This window comes from Chiloscyllium plagiosum, chromosome 26 (assembly GCF_004010195.1).
Source record: "Chiloscyllium plagiosum isolate BGI_BamShark_2017 chromosome 26, ASM401019v2, whole genome shotgun sequence".
NCBI classification, from domain to species: domain Eukaryota; kingdom Metazoa; phylum Chordata; class Chondrichthyes; order Orectolobiformes; family Hemiscylliidae; genus Chiloscyllium; species Chiloscyllium plagiosum.
In genome coordinates this window covers 13,065,983-13,084,683 of record NC_057735.1, presented here as the reverse complement: position 1 = coordinate 13,084,683, position 18,701 = coordinate 13,065,983, and the positions used below count along the sequence as shown (strand labels likewise).

Sequence of the window (18,701 nt, the reverse complement as noted above, 5' to 3'; positions counted from 1 at the left end):
AACCTAAGGGGCAGCTTTTTCATGCAGAAGGTGGTACGAGTATGGAATGAGCTGCCAGAGGAAGTGGTGGAGGCTGGTACAGTTGCAACATTTAAGAAGCATTCGGATGGGTATATGAATAGGAAGGGTTTGGAGGGATATGGGCCAGGTGCTGGCAGGTGGGACTAGATTGGGTTGGGATATCTGGTCGGCATGGACGGGTTGGACCGAAGGGTCTGTTTCTGTGCTGTACGTCTCTACGATTCTATGATTCTATGACTCTATGACTTAACCAGTTCTGTGAATCTAAATACACAACTAAAGAAAGAAGGCAAAAGAATGTCTCTGACAATCAGCCAATCAGTGAAATTGAGAATAAGCAAAGAACTGAGGGTACAGAGAGCATAGGAGGAGTGAAGAGTCAGGAGATAAGATTTTGGTTCATTACTTCAGAAGTTTGAGGCTGTAAAACTTGACATTGAGGAGAATGTTAATGTTTTGTCCGATGGTTTGAAATTGATCAAAGCAGTAGATGTTTATCCATGAAGAATTAAATTGCACAGATCACCAAGTGAAAGATCCATAACTATCACATAAAGCCACAAGAGGTTGCTGATTGAGTCCAAATGTGAAAAGCTGGAGCTTAGAGTTTGGAATTCCTTTATGGGGGGTGCTACATTGGTTAACCAGAAGTTCAGAAATTTGAGACAGTTTCACACTTCAAACGTTCTTTGAACATCCTTCTGAGGAATATTGCTGAAATTTTGCCCAAATTTTGCTTTGTTTTATTATTTCAGGAGAATTGAGTGTAGCTGTCAAGGCCACCATTTATTATCAAGAACTATCTCCTCAAACTGCTGCATTCTGTTTGGTATAAGTAGACTGACAGTAAGAAATGGGTTCAAAGATTTTGACCAAGCAATAGTGAAGGAACAGTGATATATTTCCAAGTCTGGATGTAGGTGGTTTTGAGGGGAACTTGCAGGCAGTAATGCTTCCATTAACCTGCCGTCCTGCAAATTTAGAAAATGGTGTCTAATGAGCCTTGGTAACTTTAGGGCAGTCGTCTTGTACATGGCATACGTTGCTGCTACTGAATGTCAGTGGTGGAAGGAGTGAATGTTTGTGAATGGGTACTAATCAACCAGACTGCTTTGTCCTGGATGGTATTAAGATTCTCGAATATTGTTACTGCTACAGTCATCTGGCAAGTCCATCAAACTCCTGAATTGTGCCTTGTTTGAAATGTTGAAATACTTCAACTTCCACAGCAGTTACCTGTTAACAGAGATTAGGATCTAGCAGTAAAATGGTTAATTCATCTTTTGATACACTTGCGATATTTCTATTTTCTGGCTCTGATGTTATAGCTTTTGATCAATTTGAAATATATTTATAATTGCCTTATCAGTCATAAGGCTTGAAACATACAGTACTTAAAATTTTGTGTTAAAATCCAAATGTTCTCAGTTGGTTATTGCTTAAGTATAAGAGTGTCCTTGTTAGGAGAAATTAAATTTGAGATAATGGAATCATGAGTGTTCCGTTCTAAGCAATATAGCTTAGAAAAGATGTGAAGATACTTGAGAGTGTATGGAAATAATCTCCGAGAATGATCTAAGAACAAAGAACATTAGTAGCATGGGTAGAATCAAAGAGACTACGGTAGAAGACTGAGAGTTTTAATAGGGAGTTTCAAAATCATAAGAGAGCAGCTCAAAGTAGACAGAGAGGGAGGTTTCCATTGGCTCAATGGTCAAGAATATGTGAACTCTAATTGAAGGTTTTTATCAAAAGAATGAATGGGGTCCTGAGGAAACAGATTATTTGCACAGCATTTGGCAGGGGTATGTAATATATGGCCTAACAGGGGTGGATGAGGTAAGTTTACTCACAGCTTTCAAATGTAATAATGATCTGAATAGGGAATGTTTATAAGGTTACAGGGATAAGATGGTTGAGTAGGAGGAGTGAGTTGCACTTGCAGGAAGGTAGCAGGTCATGATGGATCAAGTGCTGGAACCAGTTTCTGATTGTGACTGGTGCTCAGAACACTGAATCCTATTGGTCTGATGGAAAGTTCTGATTCAATGTGAGGACTTACTGGTGATTTCTTTTGGACCTGCTGACTAGTGAGCTGATCAATATTTCTGGATTCCTTTAATGAGCTTGGCTTGTGCTGCTGGCTGGCCTAACAATGTTAGCATCTATATTAGCACTACTGGATTGGAGTTACCTTCTAAAATCAGAAGAATAAATAATCAAAGGCAACATCATTATAGCTATGTAATATATTATTCAGTATAAAGCATCAAAACAATGTTTTTTCTTAAGAATCACTTTTCTCATGAATTAGCTATTTATGCAATGAAGTATTTGCGCTCTCCTTCTCCTCCATCTCACAGATTTGTGAAGGTGTTCTAAGAAGGTGTATATTTCCTGAAAAGTGCATTATATAATGAGCCCAATAACATGTGTTGCTCAGCTATATTTCCAGTTGATAAGTTGTGCTCTTCTCATTCTTGCTGACAGTTGTCATACAATGGAGCAATCAGCATTGGGAATCCACCACAGAGTTTCACCGTCATCTTTGACACTGGCTCATCCAACCTCTGGGTCCCTTCAGTTTACTGCTCTGAACAGTCATGCAGTGAGTAAATGTTTCCATTATTCAGAGCATTGTGGCATTTCTTACCTTTTTAACCTCAGCACTGAAAGAAAATAATATTTCTAGGAGAACTAGAGCTGAATAACTCGCTTTGTATGATAGGCTCAAAAACTAGAAGTTTACTTGGGCTTGGAGAGGTTTACTTTCTTGGCCATTTCATGAACAACAAATAAGAAAATCTTTCTTTGATGCACCTTATAGTGCAGTAATCTTTTACACCTCGATCAAACTTCCAATCAATCTCTTTTGCTCGCAAGGAGAACATCTCCAGTTTCTCAAGCCTAACTGAGTAGTTAACATTCCTCATTCCTAGTTAAAAATCACACAAACCAGGCTATAGTCCAACAGGTTTATTTGGAAGCACTAGCTTTCGGAGCCCTGCTCCTTCATCAGGCGGTTGTGGGAATCATTCTGGTGTCTGTTTGAATTTGATTTATTTTAAGGTTCTCCAAAGTGTAGGTTCACATAAATTCCTCCCTGGATCTGCATGAGGTATCTCCCTTTGTAAACCTACAAATAGACACATATACACAAGCACTTGTCCAACTCAGAGCTTCCCCTCCTACATGGACACACAGCAGCTTTCCGGATCCCGAGCCATCTTACATTTTCGGGATCATCCCACATGGAGAACGCAGCCAGACAAACACGTTTCAGGGTGAAGGAATTTGGATAGGATTCTTGTTAGAAGCAAAAACAATTTTTAAATATAAAATAAACCTTTTTAAAACTCAAACATTTGTTCTTACATCAGATTAAATACCCACACATTTCTTATTAATTTCATTACATGTCTGCTCCATTACAGCAATGTATCACAGATTCAATCCCAGTGCATCTTCAACATACTATTCCAACATTCCAGGGTGTATCTATCCAATACGGTACAGGTGCCATGAATGGAATATTGGGATATGACACTGTCAGAGTAAGTCAATTGTAAACTTCATCAAATAAATCAAATCACACAATATTGGTAATTGATCTTGGTTAGGCCATACTTGGAGTTTTGTGTGCCGTTCTGGTTGCCACACTAACAGAAGGATGGGGAAGCTTTGGAGAGGGTGCAAAAGATGTTTACCAGGATGTTTTGTCTGGATTGAAATGTATTAGTTATAAGGAGAGGTTTGACAAACTTGGATTATTTTCACGACAGCATTGGAATCTGAGGGGCAAACTGATAGAAGTATACAAAATTATGAGAAATATGGATAGGATGGATAGTTGGAGGCTTTTTCCCAGCATAGAAATACAAAATATGATGGGCCATAGGTTTAAAGTGAGAGGGAAAAGACTAAAAGAGATGTGCGAGGCATATTTTTTGTTCAGAGGGTGGTAGGTGCCTGGATAGTGCTGCCAGGCTGGGTTTTAGAAGTAAATGTATTAGCAAAGTTTAAGAAGCATTTAGACAGACACATGAACAGGCAGGGAATAGAAGGATATGGACGATATGCAGGCAGATGGGATTAGTTCAGAATGGCATCATGGTCAGCACAGACAGGATGGGACAAAGTGCCTGTTCGCATGCTGTACTGTTCTATGTTCGAGAAGATGAAGATGCAAAGATCTTGAAAGAAAATAAATAATTAGTTTGAGGTCAAGAAATGGCATGGATGTGCCATGATCATTTAACAGTGAGTGGCTACCCTTCAAGCTGATGATTTGAAATGTAATATGTCTGAATGCCTTGCTTTTAATTCTGATAAATATGCTCTTTTCATGCAGTCATTCAGTTCTACTCACTCGGTTATGTCTGTATATCATTGAATGAAATATGAAATCTTTGTGTTTCCTGTGACCAGCTGGTGGCTCTCTAGTCAGAAGATTGTGAGTTCAAACCCACTTGCACAACTAAGTTGTGGAGGTGCCGGTGTTGGACTGGAGTAGACAGAGTTAAAACTCAGACAACTCCAGGTTATAATCCAACAGGTTTATTTGGAAGCACAAGCTTTGGGAGCGCTGCTCCTTCATCAGGTAGCTAGCTGTGAGCAATTTATGGGAAGGTTATGGAACAGAATAATGTTTTGCTGAGTTCCTCAGGTTTTCTCATTGGCTTTATCTTTCTAGATTTCAAACATCAATATCCACAATCAGGAATTTGGTGGTTTCTTTTCCTATGTTAAGTTTGACGGGATTCTGGGAATGGGCTACCCATCTCTTGCAGCATCAGGAGCTACAACTGTGTTTGAGAACTTAGTGTCTCAGCATCTGGTGGATGAGCCTCTCTTTTCTGTCTACCTGACCAGGTAAGCACTTCTCACATGGTCTTTACTGTACGTCCCTGAATGAAGCATGAAGTGGATATTTTCATTGGCATTGGAACGGATGTAGTCTGTTCAGCCCTGTGAATGTTTCACTCAAAATACTTATTTTGCTTGAATTGTGAATGTCCTTGTTCCAGTTCTTTGCAGAACTTGATAAATTTGTGGAAGTCAATTCATTAGTGCAGTTCAGTTAGCTCAGTTGTCTTGTGATGCTAACAGTCATGGGTTCAATTCCTACATCGGCTGAGGTTATCATGAAGGATTCTCCTTCTTAACCTCTTTCTTTACCCAAGGAATGGTTAAACCAGCAGCAGCTGTTCCTGTTTAATGAGACAGTAGGACAATGGTGACCTTTCCTTTTTATGGTACTTCACACCTGAAAGATTGTGTCTAGTTTTGGCTCCTATGATGCAGTCTATTAAAAATGCACTAGATTACTATTGGTGATGGCAATGCTAATGCACAATAGCTTGATCCTCTCTCATTGGAGATGGTCATTGCCGGGCACATGTGTGACATGAATACCACTTGCCACTTGTCCGCCCAAGCTTGAATGACATCCAGACCTTGCTACATTTGGACATTGACTGCTTCAGTATCTATACGGATCCCACAGCTGATACATGGGATTCTGCTAAGTACAAGTTCTGCCATATTTATCTCAATGTTAAATATATTTCAAATATTTTAGTTGTTTGTGAAGTCACTTCAAGCTATCCTGAGGACTTGAAGTGCAATATATCAAAGCAACTGCTTTCTTTAAAAGTCATTTGGTTTCCGTGTTGAATCTGTTCCCTGCTATTCTCAACCCAATTCAGAACTCAAATGAATAAAATCGAACTGAGCCAAGAATAATTACTTGAAAGGACATAATTGCTCAACTTGCATTGTTAGTATCTGTTGGAATGGTTGGTGTGACCTGGTGTATTTGTGGCAAGATTGCAATCAAACATTTTTGGCAAGTGATTTGCAAAAATGATTTTCGTACAACACAGGAAATCTTACCATTATGTGCTAATTCTCTAAACCAGAAATGTGTTGATGCTAATGATGTTGTTTCTTCACCTCTCAGCATGTTTATGATTCTTCTATGTTTTACAGACAGGATGGTGCATCTGGAAGTGAAATTGTGTTTGATGGAATTGACTCAAGTCACTACACAGGTCAAATTCACTGGGTTCCCATCACTCGTGAGGCCTATTGGCAAATCCTCATTGACCGGTATGTGCTTATACTCAACCACAACTGGGATTGATACGTTGTGCTTCTCCACTGAGATCCTAGAAAATCATAGAATCCCTACAGTGTGGAAATCAGCCCAACAAGTCCACACTGACCCTCTGAAGAGTTACCCATCCAGACCCATTCCCTTATTACTTGACATTTTTCCCTGATTCATCCACCTAATCTTCACATCTCTGAGCACTATGGACACTTTAGCATGACCAATTTACCTACCCTGCATATCTTGGACTGTGGGAAGAAACCAGAGCACCCAGAGGAAAGCCACGTAGACAGAGGGAGAACATGCAAACTCCACACAGTCGCCCGATGCTGTGAGTCCCCGGAACTGTGAGGCACCAGTGCTATCCACTGAGCCACCAATCTGCCCCAAATTGACTGATTCTATCAAATTATATTGAAATATGTGAACTAAAAGCCCAGGAGGATCAAAATAAAAATAAAATCATCACTTTCAATTTTGAAGAAAAGCCAAATTGGACTCAAAATTTAACTGTGCTCTTCTCATCTCAGATGCTGTCAGACTTGCTGAGTTTGTCCAGCACTTTCAATTTATTTTATACATCAATAATTATTCTATCCAATCAGCATTTAAGGAGATTATAATGAATATCTGAGCTAACTAAAGCTCAGCTTGCTATTACTTGTTCAATAAGCCTAAAACAGTTTGAGGGATTTAGATCTTTAACTATTGATTCATTTCTCTCCCTCAGGGTGACAATCAATGGGCAGGTTGTGGCCTGCAGTGGAGGTTGTCCAGCCATTGTTGACACTGGCACTTCTCTCCTTGTTGGTCCCAGCACACCCATCAACACCATTCAGCAGTACATTGGAGCAACACCGCCCTCTTGACCTGCAATCTTTGCTGCCTGGCCTGCTGTGTTTTTCCAGCATCACATTTTTCAACTCTGGTACTCCAGCATCTGCAGTCCTCACTTTTTCCCATATGTGAGAGGCTGAAGTACAGATAGGGGCCATGCTAAATTATATTGCATATGTGAAGCTGTGGAGATGTGAATCTCTTGACACTGCAGAATGTACACACTGCCCCAGAAATATTGGGAAAGCATTTGGATTTGGAGGAAGATTTAAATGGAAAGTCTTTACATTTTGTAATCTACTTATTCACAGACAAACATTTGCGCAGAAGAGGGCATGGTGTTTGAAGAATAAGTACTTGCTCCAAAATCCTCTTAATGCTGTAAGATTGAGATGAACATGGATGTTTAGAAATGTTTTGGCATCATATTGTTAAATGGAAATGAAGTATATCCTGGTGACTGCAACTTCTCTTCAATCATTCACTTTTGGGTTGCTTATGTATTCAGATTTCAACTCATGATATGTTCAACAATGACGAATTAGTCATGTTATTGCACCACTAAATGTTTTTGTAAATCCTTACACAGACACTATGACTGAATACCGTCTCTGTTTCCTTGCAGTACACCATAAACTGTAAAAATCTGTATAACATGCCCAATGTGGTCTTCACAATCAATGGAGTCGACTTCCCTCTTCCTCCACAAGCCTACACTTTACAGGTATTTTTTGGACAGCCATACTGTCTAAAATTTCTATCACTAAATTTTCAAAAGATTTAATGGAATGTATTCAATATATTCAACAGTCTACAATACTGTAATGCTCACTAAAGGTGATGATGATATGAGCCAGTGTTAACTGTGCTTGTTTTCCTTACAGAGCACTTACAACAACCAAAGAAGCTGCATGAGTGGATTTGGTGTTACTGGTGGAAGCCTCTGGATTCTGGGAGATGTTTTCATTGGGGAATATTATTCCATTTTCGACGTGGGGAACAACCGTGTGGGCTTGGCTAAAGCTGCTTAATTCCTTCGTTTACGTTCTCATTAAAAACACACCCGGATTGGTATTTCCGGGTTGACGTGCAGTGATCACATCTTTCTCCAGCACTGCAGTTGTCACATGGCTGCACAGTAAAGTCTTCATCTCTTGAATGACTATGAATAAAGTTATACCATTGGCAATAGCCTGTGGACTGTGCTCAGCAGTGCTCCACATTAACTTACAACAAATGAATGTGATTAAATCCCTTGTCAGGGTGGGTTTTTAAAGAAACAGACTAAGGACACTGGATCTGGTTTAGAAATGAGAACATAGAGACAGTCTCACTATTCCCACACTTTGATTGTGTAACACTTTTACTTGGTTCTTTCTTGGTTCTGACACTCGCTGTGATAAACTCTTGGAGCTGTGATACTCTCCAGAGATGTGCATGTTTCTGTTGAAGGTGGACGTTGTCTGCAGCGAAATCTGAGTTGGTGTAAATGTGATCCTAACATCACACAGCTGCCTTTTCTATTTTCTGGAATCTTCTCATTATAATAGTTTCTGAAACTATATAATATAATAAAATCATGAAATGCAATTTCCCAGTTTTCAATCTTTTGTTCCTGTTATATCTGTGTGATTAGAAACTTGAATTCACTTCACACTTGAGCTGTTTGGTGTGATGATTGATTTATTGCTACTTATCGAATACAGGTAGAAATTTGCCAATCCTAGATGTTGTGGCTATTAATTAATGCTGTCAGAAAGTTTCATGTAGCCTGATGAGGTCCAGTTCTGGCTCCATTTATATCTCCAAATATTCTGAAACCTGTTACCAGCGATTTAAGGTGGTGCCTCTCAATTCCATTTCAGTTTGAATTTTAGGTTTAGATGTTCAAAGCAGATTCCCAAATATTTGAGCAATAATAGCTTATATTTTCAGGCCACACACATTTCCCCACTTTTGATTTGAGGTGAATTATTATTATTGCATGTACCGAGATGCAAAGGTATTGTTTTGCATGTTGACCAGACAAATCATACCTGACAAACGTACATCAGGGAAATAGAACAGAATGCAGAATATAGTGTTGCAGCAACAGTGAAGGTGCAGAGAGAGATCAACTCTAAGCTATGAGAGGTCTGTTCATATGCCTGATAACAGTGGGAAAATTTGTACACGTAAATTGAACAAATTGATGCAGGAGTAGACCCTTTAGTCCCTAAAACCTACCCTGATATTGGGTCAATTCCTCTGTTATGCCAGCTCCTCACAGCCATCATTACCTGAAGGTTTTAAAACTCTACCTATCTCCTCTTGAGACACTTTCAGTGATCCAGCCTCCAGACTTCCACTGCCCTGGAAGATGAATTCCTTCTCATCTCAGTTTCAAATAATTATCCCTTGATTCTGTAACTCTGCCTCCTAGTTTGAGATTCTCTCATAATTGGAAACACCTTTTCACCAACCATCCTCTCAAAATCTTGTGTGCATCAGTAAGATCACACTGGGCAGAATTGTACAGCAGTGTGACTGACATGGGGTTTAGCGAGATGTATGGGTGAGAAATGCAATGTCCCCATGGCGAGGTTATCTTGATCCATTTATTATGCTTTTTACAAGTGGTAGAGCACGATTTTCTTTAGGCAGCAGTGAGATGCCAGTTGATGGCAATTAATGCTCATTAATGCCAAAACTTGCCTCATTAATATCCAGCCTCCTATTTTTCCAAACTGGCCAAACAAGCGCAACGTAAAGAAAATTAGCCATGGAAATTAGCTCACTGCCTAAAAGATTCAGCTTACTTGCATGATCTCCATGTTGACTGTGAGCAAACTGCAGTTCAGGGCATGATCAATGGGCACCACCCACATGCTCCATGAACATTGACATTTGCTAACCCAACACGGCTATCCTGGCACTTTGCGTTTCACTGGCAGATGCTTTGAAAACACAGTATTGTACTGCTCAGCACATGAGCAACTAGCATTGAAATTCTGCAGTGGGGTCAGGTACTCAGCTCAAAGACTGTGCCAGGCTACATCTCAACACTCATCCACATTGCACCTACCTACATGCTCAAAGCATCCATGCGCTGCTTTGTTGTGCCAATCAGCATTGTCACACGACCAGACAGCTTGCCTTGCTGTTAAGTCAAGGGACATATATCTTGCTGTGTGGCAGTGAGTTATATCAACCATAGCCTTCACCAGGTGCCAACAGCTTAGGCAGCAACCACACCATGTGTGCAGCAAGCAAGCAAGGTTCAGGGGAATATTCCTCACTGAACATGTTAGTCAGGGTGTCCCGCTACAACAGGTCCAGGACAGCCTCCCATACCAGTTGAGAGAATTAGACGTGTGCCAGCGTCTAGTTAGCATGATCCAGTCAGTGAGTCTGTTCCTCTGCTGCTCCCTAAAGTGGGCTATGGTCAGTCTGTTGATTCCATACTGACAAGTCCACCTGGGGGTAAGGCTATCGCAGTCTGGGAGATACCTAAGTACCAGTTGGAGGTCTGGGCACATCTTTACCTGGACTTTCTGGGCATGTTGGTCAAGAGGGTGCGACCACCCTCTGTGATGGGTAGAATCACAGAAACTAAAGGCGACGGGGCAGGAGGGGTAACTTTGGCTGTGACCGTATGGCTGGGCCTTGGCAGATTTGCCTTTGGGATCGAGGCTCCAGGGTCAGGGCAATGGTACGTGGGGTGGGGAGGTGCACCGTCAGCAGGCAGTAGCTCTGGTAAAGCAGGGATGGGAAAGGGGCAATGCAGGAAGGAGGTGTCCATGGTCAGGAACACCCTGGTCTTCATGGTGCGGGGCAGTGAATGACCACATCAGGAATATTCCCTGCCCTTGGTACAGCATTGACCCTCAGCGTGTAGTACCTCCCTAGGTCCAGGCGCTCTTTGACGGCTACAATGTTTCTCCCAGAGGGAGCCAAACATTTGAGATGTTGAATGAGGAAGGACACAGTGGTCATCTTAATCCAATCTCGTGAGTACATATTGTTCTCCCTGCTTCCAGAGGGTGCAATAGGCTCTCAACTCCATGAATTGAGTCTTGGATGTGGCCATGAAAAGTTGACAGATAGTTCGAAAGGTACACTTAACACCAAACCAGAGAGACCCACAAACACATGAAAGTTAACATCAGCCACACTTATGCATGGATTGAGAGTAACATTCATCCATACAACCAGAATACCCTCGGTATATTTCCTTCTTTCCCTCCCTCCCTCTACGTTCTAATGCACTCCCTGGTTCCGTCGCTGAGGTAGAGGGAACTAATTGAAAATGGTGTCCTTGGCGCTGGAGGTTTGACCAGGTGACTCCAACAGGCGGGCAAGGGGTAGGGGAGGGAGGTGGTGGGCACAGGGCGTATCTGGACATCTTGCCGGAAATTGGGTGATGCTCACAGGCTTGAATTTCCAAGGGTCAGACAAGGGTAGACTGGGAGGAGACACAGGATCCAACCTTTTCCACTGAGTGGAAGGTGCAGAGTAGCCTCTCTGTGGTTGCACCTTTTCCAGGGACCACCCTCCCCTTTCTGAGAATGGGGCTGAAGTCAAGGTTCCCCACACTATAGTCACAACGCATCCTGTCCTGAGGACCAATGCTGGGGTAATGATGTATGAGCCTGCCCAGCAAAGCCTGTAGCTGCTGGGCCTCGCTCTCCATAGTAGCTCTTGCCTGCCCATGGAAATGGTCAGAGGGTTGCCAGATGCAATGCCCTACAGCAGCTTCTGAGAAACAAGGGCCATTGTGTTCCACATGCCCTAGCCAAGTCTCCTGTTCCACCCTGTGCATGTTGACAAAAATCCTGATTGCTGATACTACGGGGTCATCTCCTGCCTGGGGCTGGGCAGGAGCCTGGTCACCAGCAGTGCTCCGTGTGCCAGCAGCCTGGGGTGTTTCTTCCTCAGACAGCTGCAGGGCTGTCACTGTGAGGTTCTCACCAGCTTGTGTACCTCCACCCTGTATAACCTACAGTTCCCCCTGAGGTTGAAACTTTATTGCTGGAACAGCACAGCAGGTCAGGCAGCATCCAGGGAACAGGAGATTCGACGTTTCGGGCACAGGCCCTTCTTCAGGAATGAATCCTGTGCCCGAAACGTCGAATCTCCTGTTCCCTGGATGCTGCCTGACCTGCTGTGCTGTTCCAGCAATAAAGTTTCAACTTTGATCTCCAGCATCTGCAGACCTCACTTTCTCCTCGAAGATTTCCCCCTGAGGTGTCAATGTCTGGGATTGTCAGGGGTACAGGAGGCAGCATTGGTGATGCTTTCTGTGAGGTCTTTGTAACATGAGGATGGTCTTACCAGGATCTTGGGTTCACATAACATTACAGGTGACCCCACTACACTATACACCCCACACTCTTACATTCTCGCAGACTCTCACAGACCCTCTCTCATGCAGATGCTGTCTCTCAGAGACATACACACACACGCACATTCGCTCACTCTCTCTGTCCCTCACGCACGTATGCACACAATACGACTGCAACCTGTTCTGAGTGATTAAAGACTTAGCAGTGATTGAGGTTTGACCGATACATCACATTAGTTGTGTGACACTTTGATTTATTATTCTAAATTCTTTGCCTTCTGATCCTGCCCCACTAGCTACCCGATGAAGGAGCTGTGCTCTGAAAGCTTGTACTTCCAAATAAACCTGTTGGAGTATAACCTGGTGTTGTGTGATTTTTAACTACTTTCATTGAATGGTAGAGCCACAGAAGACTCCAGCACAGAAATAAGGTCCTTTGGACCATCAAGTCTGCTTTGATCAGAAATAACCACTTGTTGCCAAGTGACCAACAGCCGAAACAGCTAGGCCCAACATAAAATTGGCTAAACATTTTTTGCAAGCATGGCTTGATGGAATGCAAAGAGGCCAAAGTTACTACATGTTGGAAAGCAATCAAAGAACGGCCCAGATCTGTCCTGCATATTGAACAGGAGTGCTCGAAAGAGGAACAACAGGGAAAACCATTATATTTGTGTATTTCCCAATTTCAGCCAGACCCCTTGGAACCATGGAGTAAACAAATCTCAGAAAGGAGATGGCTGCATGTCGAATGACCTGACTCAATCTCATTTGGTGAGAGTTAGGTAAGGTGGCCGAGATAGAGGGTGCGTGAGGTGGCAAAATTACCTTTTTGTGACGACAGAGAGTTAGGATGGAAGCTGAAGAGCAGGAGTAGAGTAGTAATCTCAGGTTTGCTACCTGTGACTTCATTGTTTAAAACCAGAGAACATTCCAGAAGGGCTCAGGAAGGGGTTAGGGCAGGGACATTTGGTGGCCATTCTGCCAGCCAAGACTCGCCTGGTGAAGACTCTCTGTGAGACCTACCCTTGCAGTAAGAAGATCTTGATTGCCCTGTTGATGGAGCTCAGTGAGTTGGATCCAGCAGCCCAGTCAGGTTCACCAGAGCGGGTAGGATATGCATTTTTCAGGCAGTCCATCGATTTGGGAAAGTTAACACAATTTGTTGTATAAGGGTCATTTTGTTAACTTGAAAGTGTTTTAATAAAACTAAATTTGAACCATTATTTGCCTTATACAGTAAGAATATCTGTATAAACGTATTGTTTAAGCAAAAAAATTGTTCCGAGTGTCTGTACAGAATATCTTACAGGCAACTCACCTAACTATTATAAACTCATCTTTCAGGGCTTAGTCTTCTCATCTTCAGAAATGTATGAGGACACTTCTGAGGAGCCAGACATTTCTCTGCAAAGGTGGTAGAGTGGGTAGAAGAATCTACAATGTTAAAGTGAGAGGGCTCAAAGTGGTGTGCTATGACAGCAGAGATACTGTGAGGGTTGCAGTAGAATGAAGAGTGGTGTTTATTCAGTTGATGGGACATGGATGTCTCTGTATCCCTACAGGAAGATTCTCTCCTAGCGGGTGATGAGGACACAGATGTCAGGCAACGTTCCAACCATAAGGGCTCTCTCTGCCCTGCTTTGGGCTGTCTTCGCCTGAAAGGAGCAAATGATGATCAAGGAGTGAGACTAAAGTAGGTGCAACATCTGCTTCTGTTCAGCTGGTCAGGGAAGGTGGTGAAGTGCACCAAAAGACTGACGATGCAGCACAGGGGCCATCCAGGATTATTGGTGTGGTTGGTTAATGGTGGGAAGAGTAAGCAATGATAAACCACATGATATTGTGAGAGTGGGAAAGCATGAGTCTTGGTGAGAGTTAGGTAAGGTGGCTGAGATAGAGGATATGTGAGGTGGCAAAATTACCTTTTTGTGACGACAGAGAGTTAGGATGGAAGCTGAAGAGCAGGAGTAGAGTAGTGATCTCAGGTTCGCTACCGGTGCCACGAGACAGTGAGGTGAGGAACAGTCAGTGAGTGCAGCTTAATACATGGCTGCGAGGCTGGTACAGGAGGGAGGGCTTTAGATACTTAGACCATTGGGATGCCTTCTGGGGAAGGTGGGACCTGTACATGAAGGATGGGCTGCACCTGGACTGGAGGGGCACAAGTGCCCTGGGTGGGAGATTTGTTTGTGTGGTTCGGGAGGGTTTAAACTAGTTTGGCAAGGGGGTGGGAACCAGAACTACATATTTGAGAGAGGGCTAGATGTAAATGGGGCAGTGACAGGATGTAGTGAATCTATCGGGAAGTTTTTCACGTAATGAAACAAAGCGATTGCTTAAAGTGTGTCTGCTTTAACGCAAGGAGTGTCAGAAATAAGAGTGATCAACTTTGAGCATGGATCAGTACTTGGGACTATGATGTTGTGACCATAACGGAGACATGGGTTTCACAGGGGCAGGAATGGTTGCTACATGTTCCAGGATTTAGAACATTTAAAAAGAACAGGGAGAATGGAAAAAGAGGAGGGAGTGTAGCATTGCTAATGAGAGAGAGCATCGCAGCTACAGAAACCATACGTGTGGAAGAAGGTTTGTCTACTGAGTCAGTGTGGGTGTTGGTTAGGAACAGCAAGGGAGCAGCCACCTCATTGGGGGTTTTCTACAGACCCCCTAATAGCAGTAGGGAGATCGAAGAACTCATTGGCTGGCAGATTTTGGAAAAATGCAGATATAGCAGGGTTGTTGTTATGGATGACTTCAACTTCCAATATTGACTGGAACCTCCGTACTGCAGATGGTTTGGATGGAACCGTTTTTGTCAGGTGTGTTCAGGAGGGTTTCCTTACTCAGTACTTAGACAGGCCGACTAGGGGAGAGGCTGTTTTGGATTTGGTGCTCGGCAATGAGCTAGGACAGGCGTCAGATCTTGCGTTGGGAGAACTCTTTGGCGACAGTGACCACAACTGCCTTACATTTACCATAGCCTAGGAGAGGGGAAGGAGCAGTTGCCAAGGGAAGATATTTAATTGGGGAAAAGGAAATTATGACACTATCAGACAGGAGTTGGGAAGTACAGTTTGGGTGCAATTGTTCCACAGAAAGGGCACAGCAGACACATGCAGACTGTTTAAGGAGCAGTTGTTGTGAGTGATGCACAAATTTGTTCCTCTGAGACAGTTATAAAGGGGTAAGACTAAAGAGCCATGGATGATGAGAACAGAGGAGTTTCTCATCAAAAGGAAGAAGGCAGCTTACGTAAGGTGGAGGAAGCGAGGAAGTAACACAGCTTTAGAGGATTACAGGCTTACTAGAAAGGAGCTCAGAAATGGACTGAGGAGAGCCAGGAGGGGACACAAAAACGGCTTGGCAGGAAGGATTAGGACTAACCCAAAAGCATTTTCCTCATACGTAAGGAATAAGAGAATGATCAGGGAGAAGGTAGGGCTGGTTAGGGGTAGCATAGGGAACTAATGCGTGAAGTCTGAGCAGATAGGAGAAGCCCTAAATGAGTTTTTTGCTTCAGTTTTCATTAAGGAAAGGGACCTTGTTGTGAATGAGAATTTTGAGGAGCTGGGACACAGGTTTGAGCAGATCAAGATTGATGAATTTGATGTCCTGGAAATTTTGGCAAACATTAAGATTGATAAGTCCCCAGGGCCAGACCAGATTTATCCTAGGTTGCTCCGGGAAGTGAGAAAGAAGGTTGCTAAGCTGCTGGCCAAGATCTTTGCTTCTTCACTCTCCACAGGAGGCGTACCGGAGAATTGGAGGGAGGCAAATGTTGTTCCTCTTTTCAAGAAAGGGAATAGGGAAATCCCTGGAAATTATAGACCAGTCAGTTTTATACCTGTGGTCATCAAAGTTTTGGAAGGAATTCTGAAGGATAGGATTTATGACTATTTGGCAAAGCATAACATGATTAAAGGCAGTCAGCATGGTTTTGTGAGGGGCAGATCATGCCTCACACATCTTATTGACTTCTTTGAGGAGGTGACGTGACAGGTTGATGAAGGTTGAGCAGTAGATGTGGTGTAAATGGACTTCAGCAAAGCATTTCATAATGTTCCCCATGGTAGGCTCATCTGTAAAGTCAAGAGGCATGGGATACAGGGAGATTTGGCTGTCTGGATTCAGAATTGGTTGGCTGACAGAAAGCAGAGAGTGGTTATAGAGAGTGGAAAGTATTCTGCCTGGAGGTCAGTGGTAAGTGGCGTCCCACAGGGGTCTGTTCTTGGGCCTCTATTCTTTGTAGTTTTTATAAATGACTTGGATGAGGTGGTTGAGGGGTGGGTTAGTAAATTTCCCAATGACACATAGGAGGTTCCGTTGATAGTTTTGAGCGCTATAGCAGGCTGCAGCGCGACATAGACAGGATGCAGTGCTGGGCTGATATATGTCAGATGGAGTTCCACCTGGATAAATGAGAAGTGATGCATTTTGGAAGGTCAAACATGAATGCTGAATATAGAATTAAAGACAGTATTTTTGGCAGTGTGGAGGAACAAAGGGATCTTGGTGTTCAAGTGCATAGATCCTTCAAAGTTACCACCCAAGTGGATAGGATAGGTTTAGGGTGAGAGGGGAAAGATATAAAAGAGTCATAAGGGGCAACCTTTTCACGCAGAGGGTGGTACGTGTATGGAATGAGCTGCCAGAGGATGTGGTGGAGGCTGGTATAATTGTAACATTTAAGAGGCATTTGGATGGGTATAAGAATAGGAAGGGTTTGGAGGGATCTGGGCCGGGTGTTTAAGAGTTTAAGAGATGCGACGTTGTGCTTCACCTCACCCCCACATCCCCGCCACCTTGTTTGAGATTCCCTCAATATCAATGCGGTTAAGGCCTCTCATTCTTCTAAACTCCAATGAAACAGGGCCTAGCCTGCTTGGCCATTCCTGATAGGACAACCTCATCATCTCAGGAATCAGCCTCGTGAATCTCTTTCAACTATGCCAGTATATCCTTTCATAATTACGGGGATCAAATCTAAGAGCAGATCTCCATGTGCTTCCTCACCAACACCCTGTACAGTTGGAACAAGGATTCCTTATTCTTAAACTCCAACTGCCTGGAAATAAAGGCCAATGTTGCATTTGCTTTCTTAATTATTTGCTGCACCTGTATGGCAATTTTTTGTCTTTCGTGCTCAAGAATTCTCGCAGCTAAATATTTTTGGTTCTCCCTCCACTTTTACAACAGACTGCCTTTTGATTCTTCCTCCCAAAGTGTGTGACCTCACAATAAACTCCATCTGAAAAACTTTTGCCAATTCATTAATTCGAGCAAATTTGTCAAACATGATTTCCCTTTCACAAAATCATGTTGATTCCATTTGATTGCGTTAAGCTTTAAGAAATGTCTTTCTATTTCTTCCTTAATAATGGAAGACTTTGATGCTGCTAACTGCGGAGGTTGAAAAGAGGAGAATTGATGCACTCTGCTCAAGGGTAGTAAGAATATGGTGACTAAAGTCTTGGTCCAGACATAGAGTCATAGAGATATAAAACACAGAAACAGACCCATTAGTCCGACTTATCAATGCCAGCCAGATATCCAAACCTAATCTAGTCCCATTTGTACTATTTAGCACAAATCCATCTAAACTCTTTCTATTCATTTAACCATCCAGATCCCTTTTAAATGTTGCAATTGTACCCACCTCCAGCACTTTCTCTGACAGATCATTCCATATACGCACCAACCTCTGTGTGAAAAAGTTGCCCCTTATGTCTGTTTTAAATCTTTCCCCTTTCACCTTAAATCTTCGTGCTCAAGTTTTGGCTCCCCCACCCCAGGGAAAAGGCACAGGATATTCACCCATCCATTTCACTCATGATTTTATAAACTTCCATAAGGTCACCCCTCAGCCTCCTACACTCTAGGGAAAATAGCCTCAGTCTAATCAGCCTCTCCCTCTGGCTCAAACTCTCCAAATCTGGCAACATGTTTGTAAATCTTTTTTGAAGTCTTTCAAGTTTCACAACATCTTTCCAATGGCAGAGAGATCAGAATTGAATGCAGTATTCCAATGTCCTGTACACCTGCATTATGACCTCCCAACGTCTATATTCAGTGCACTGACCAATAAAAAGAAGTACACCAAATGCTTTCTTCATTACATAACAAGTGCTTTTCAAGGATAATTCAATACATGATGATTTCACTGGAGATTGTGTATTGGATATAAAGACGTTATGTTGATCATGAAGAATTCAAGATGGAATTGATTTAATTCCTCTGTTGTTTCATTAAGATTAAATTAGATTAGATTAGATTTGATTAGATTAGATTAGATTAGATTACTTACAGTGTGGAAACAGGCCCTTCGGCCCAACAATTCCACATCGTCCCGTCAAAGCGCAACCCACCTAGACTCATTCCCCTACATTTACCCCTGCCCCT

General features: G+C 42.7%; 1 protein-coding gene across 1 annotated transcript in view; it reads left to right on the top strand.

Moving 5' to 3' along the window:
• The window catches only part of LOC122562932 (pepsin A-like), a 32,889-nt gene extending 24,856 nt beyond the window's left edge, over window positions 1-8,033 (top strand). The window contains exons 4-8 of the mRNA XM_043716232.1: window positions 4,715-4,893; window positions 6,013-6,132; window positions 6,867-6,998; window positions 7,595-7,697; window positions 7,858-8,033. Coding sequence (XP_043572167.1) covers window positions 4,715-4,893; window positions 6,013-6,132; window positions 6,867-6,998; window positions 7,595-7,697; window positions 7,858-8,004 — 681 coding nt within the window. The 3' untranslated portion in view covers window positions 8,005-8,033. The remainder of the gene's footprint in view (window positions 1-4,714; window positions 4,894-6,012; window positions 6,133-6,866; window positions 6,999-7,594; window positions 7,698-7,857) is intronic.
• The last annotated feature ends 10,668 nt before the right edge of the window (window positions 8,034-18,701 follow it).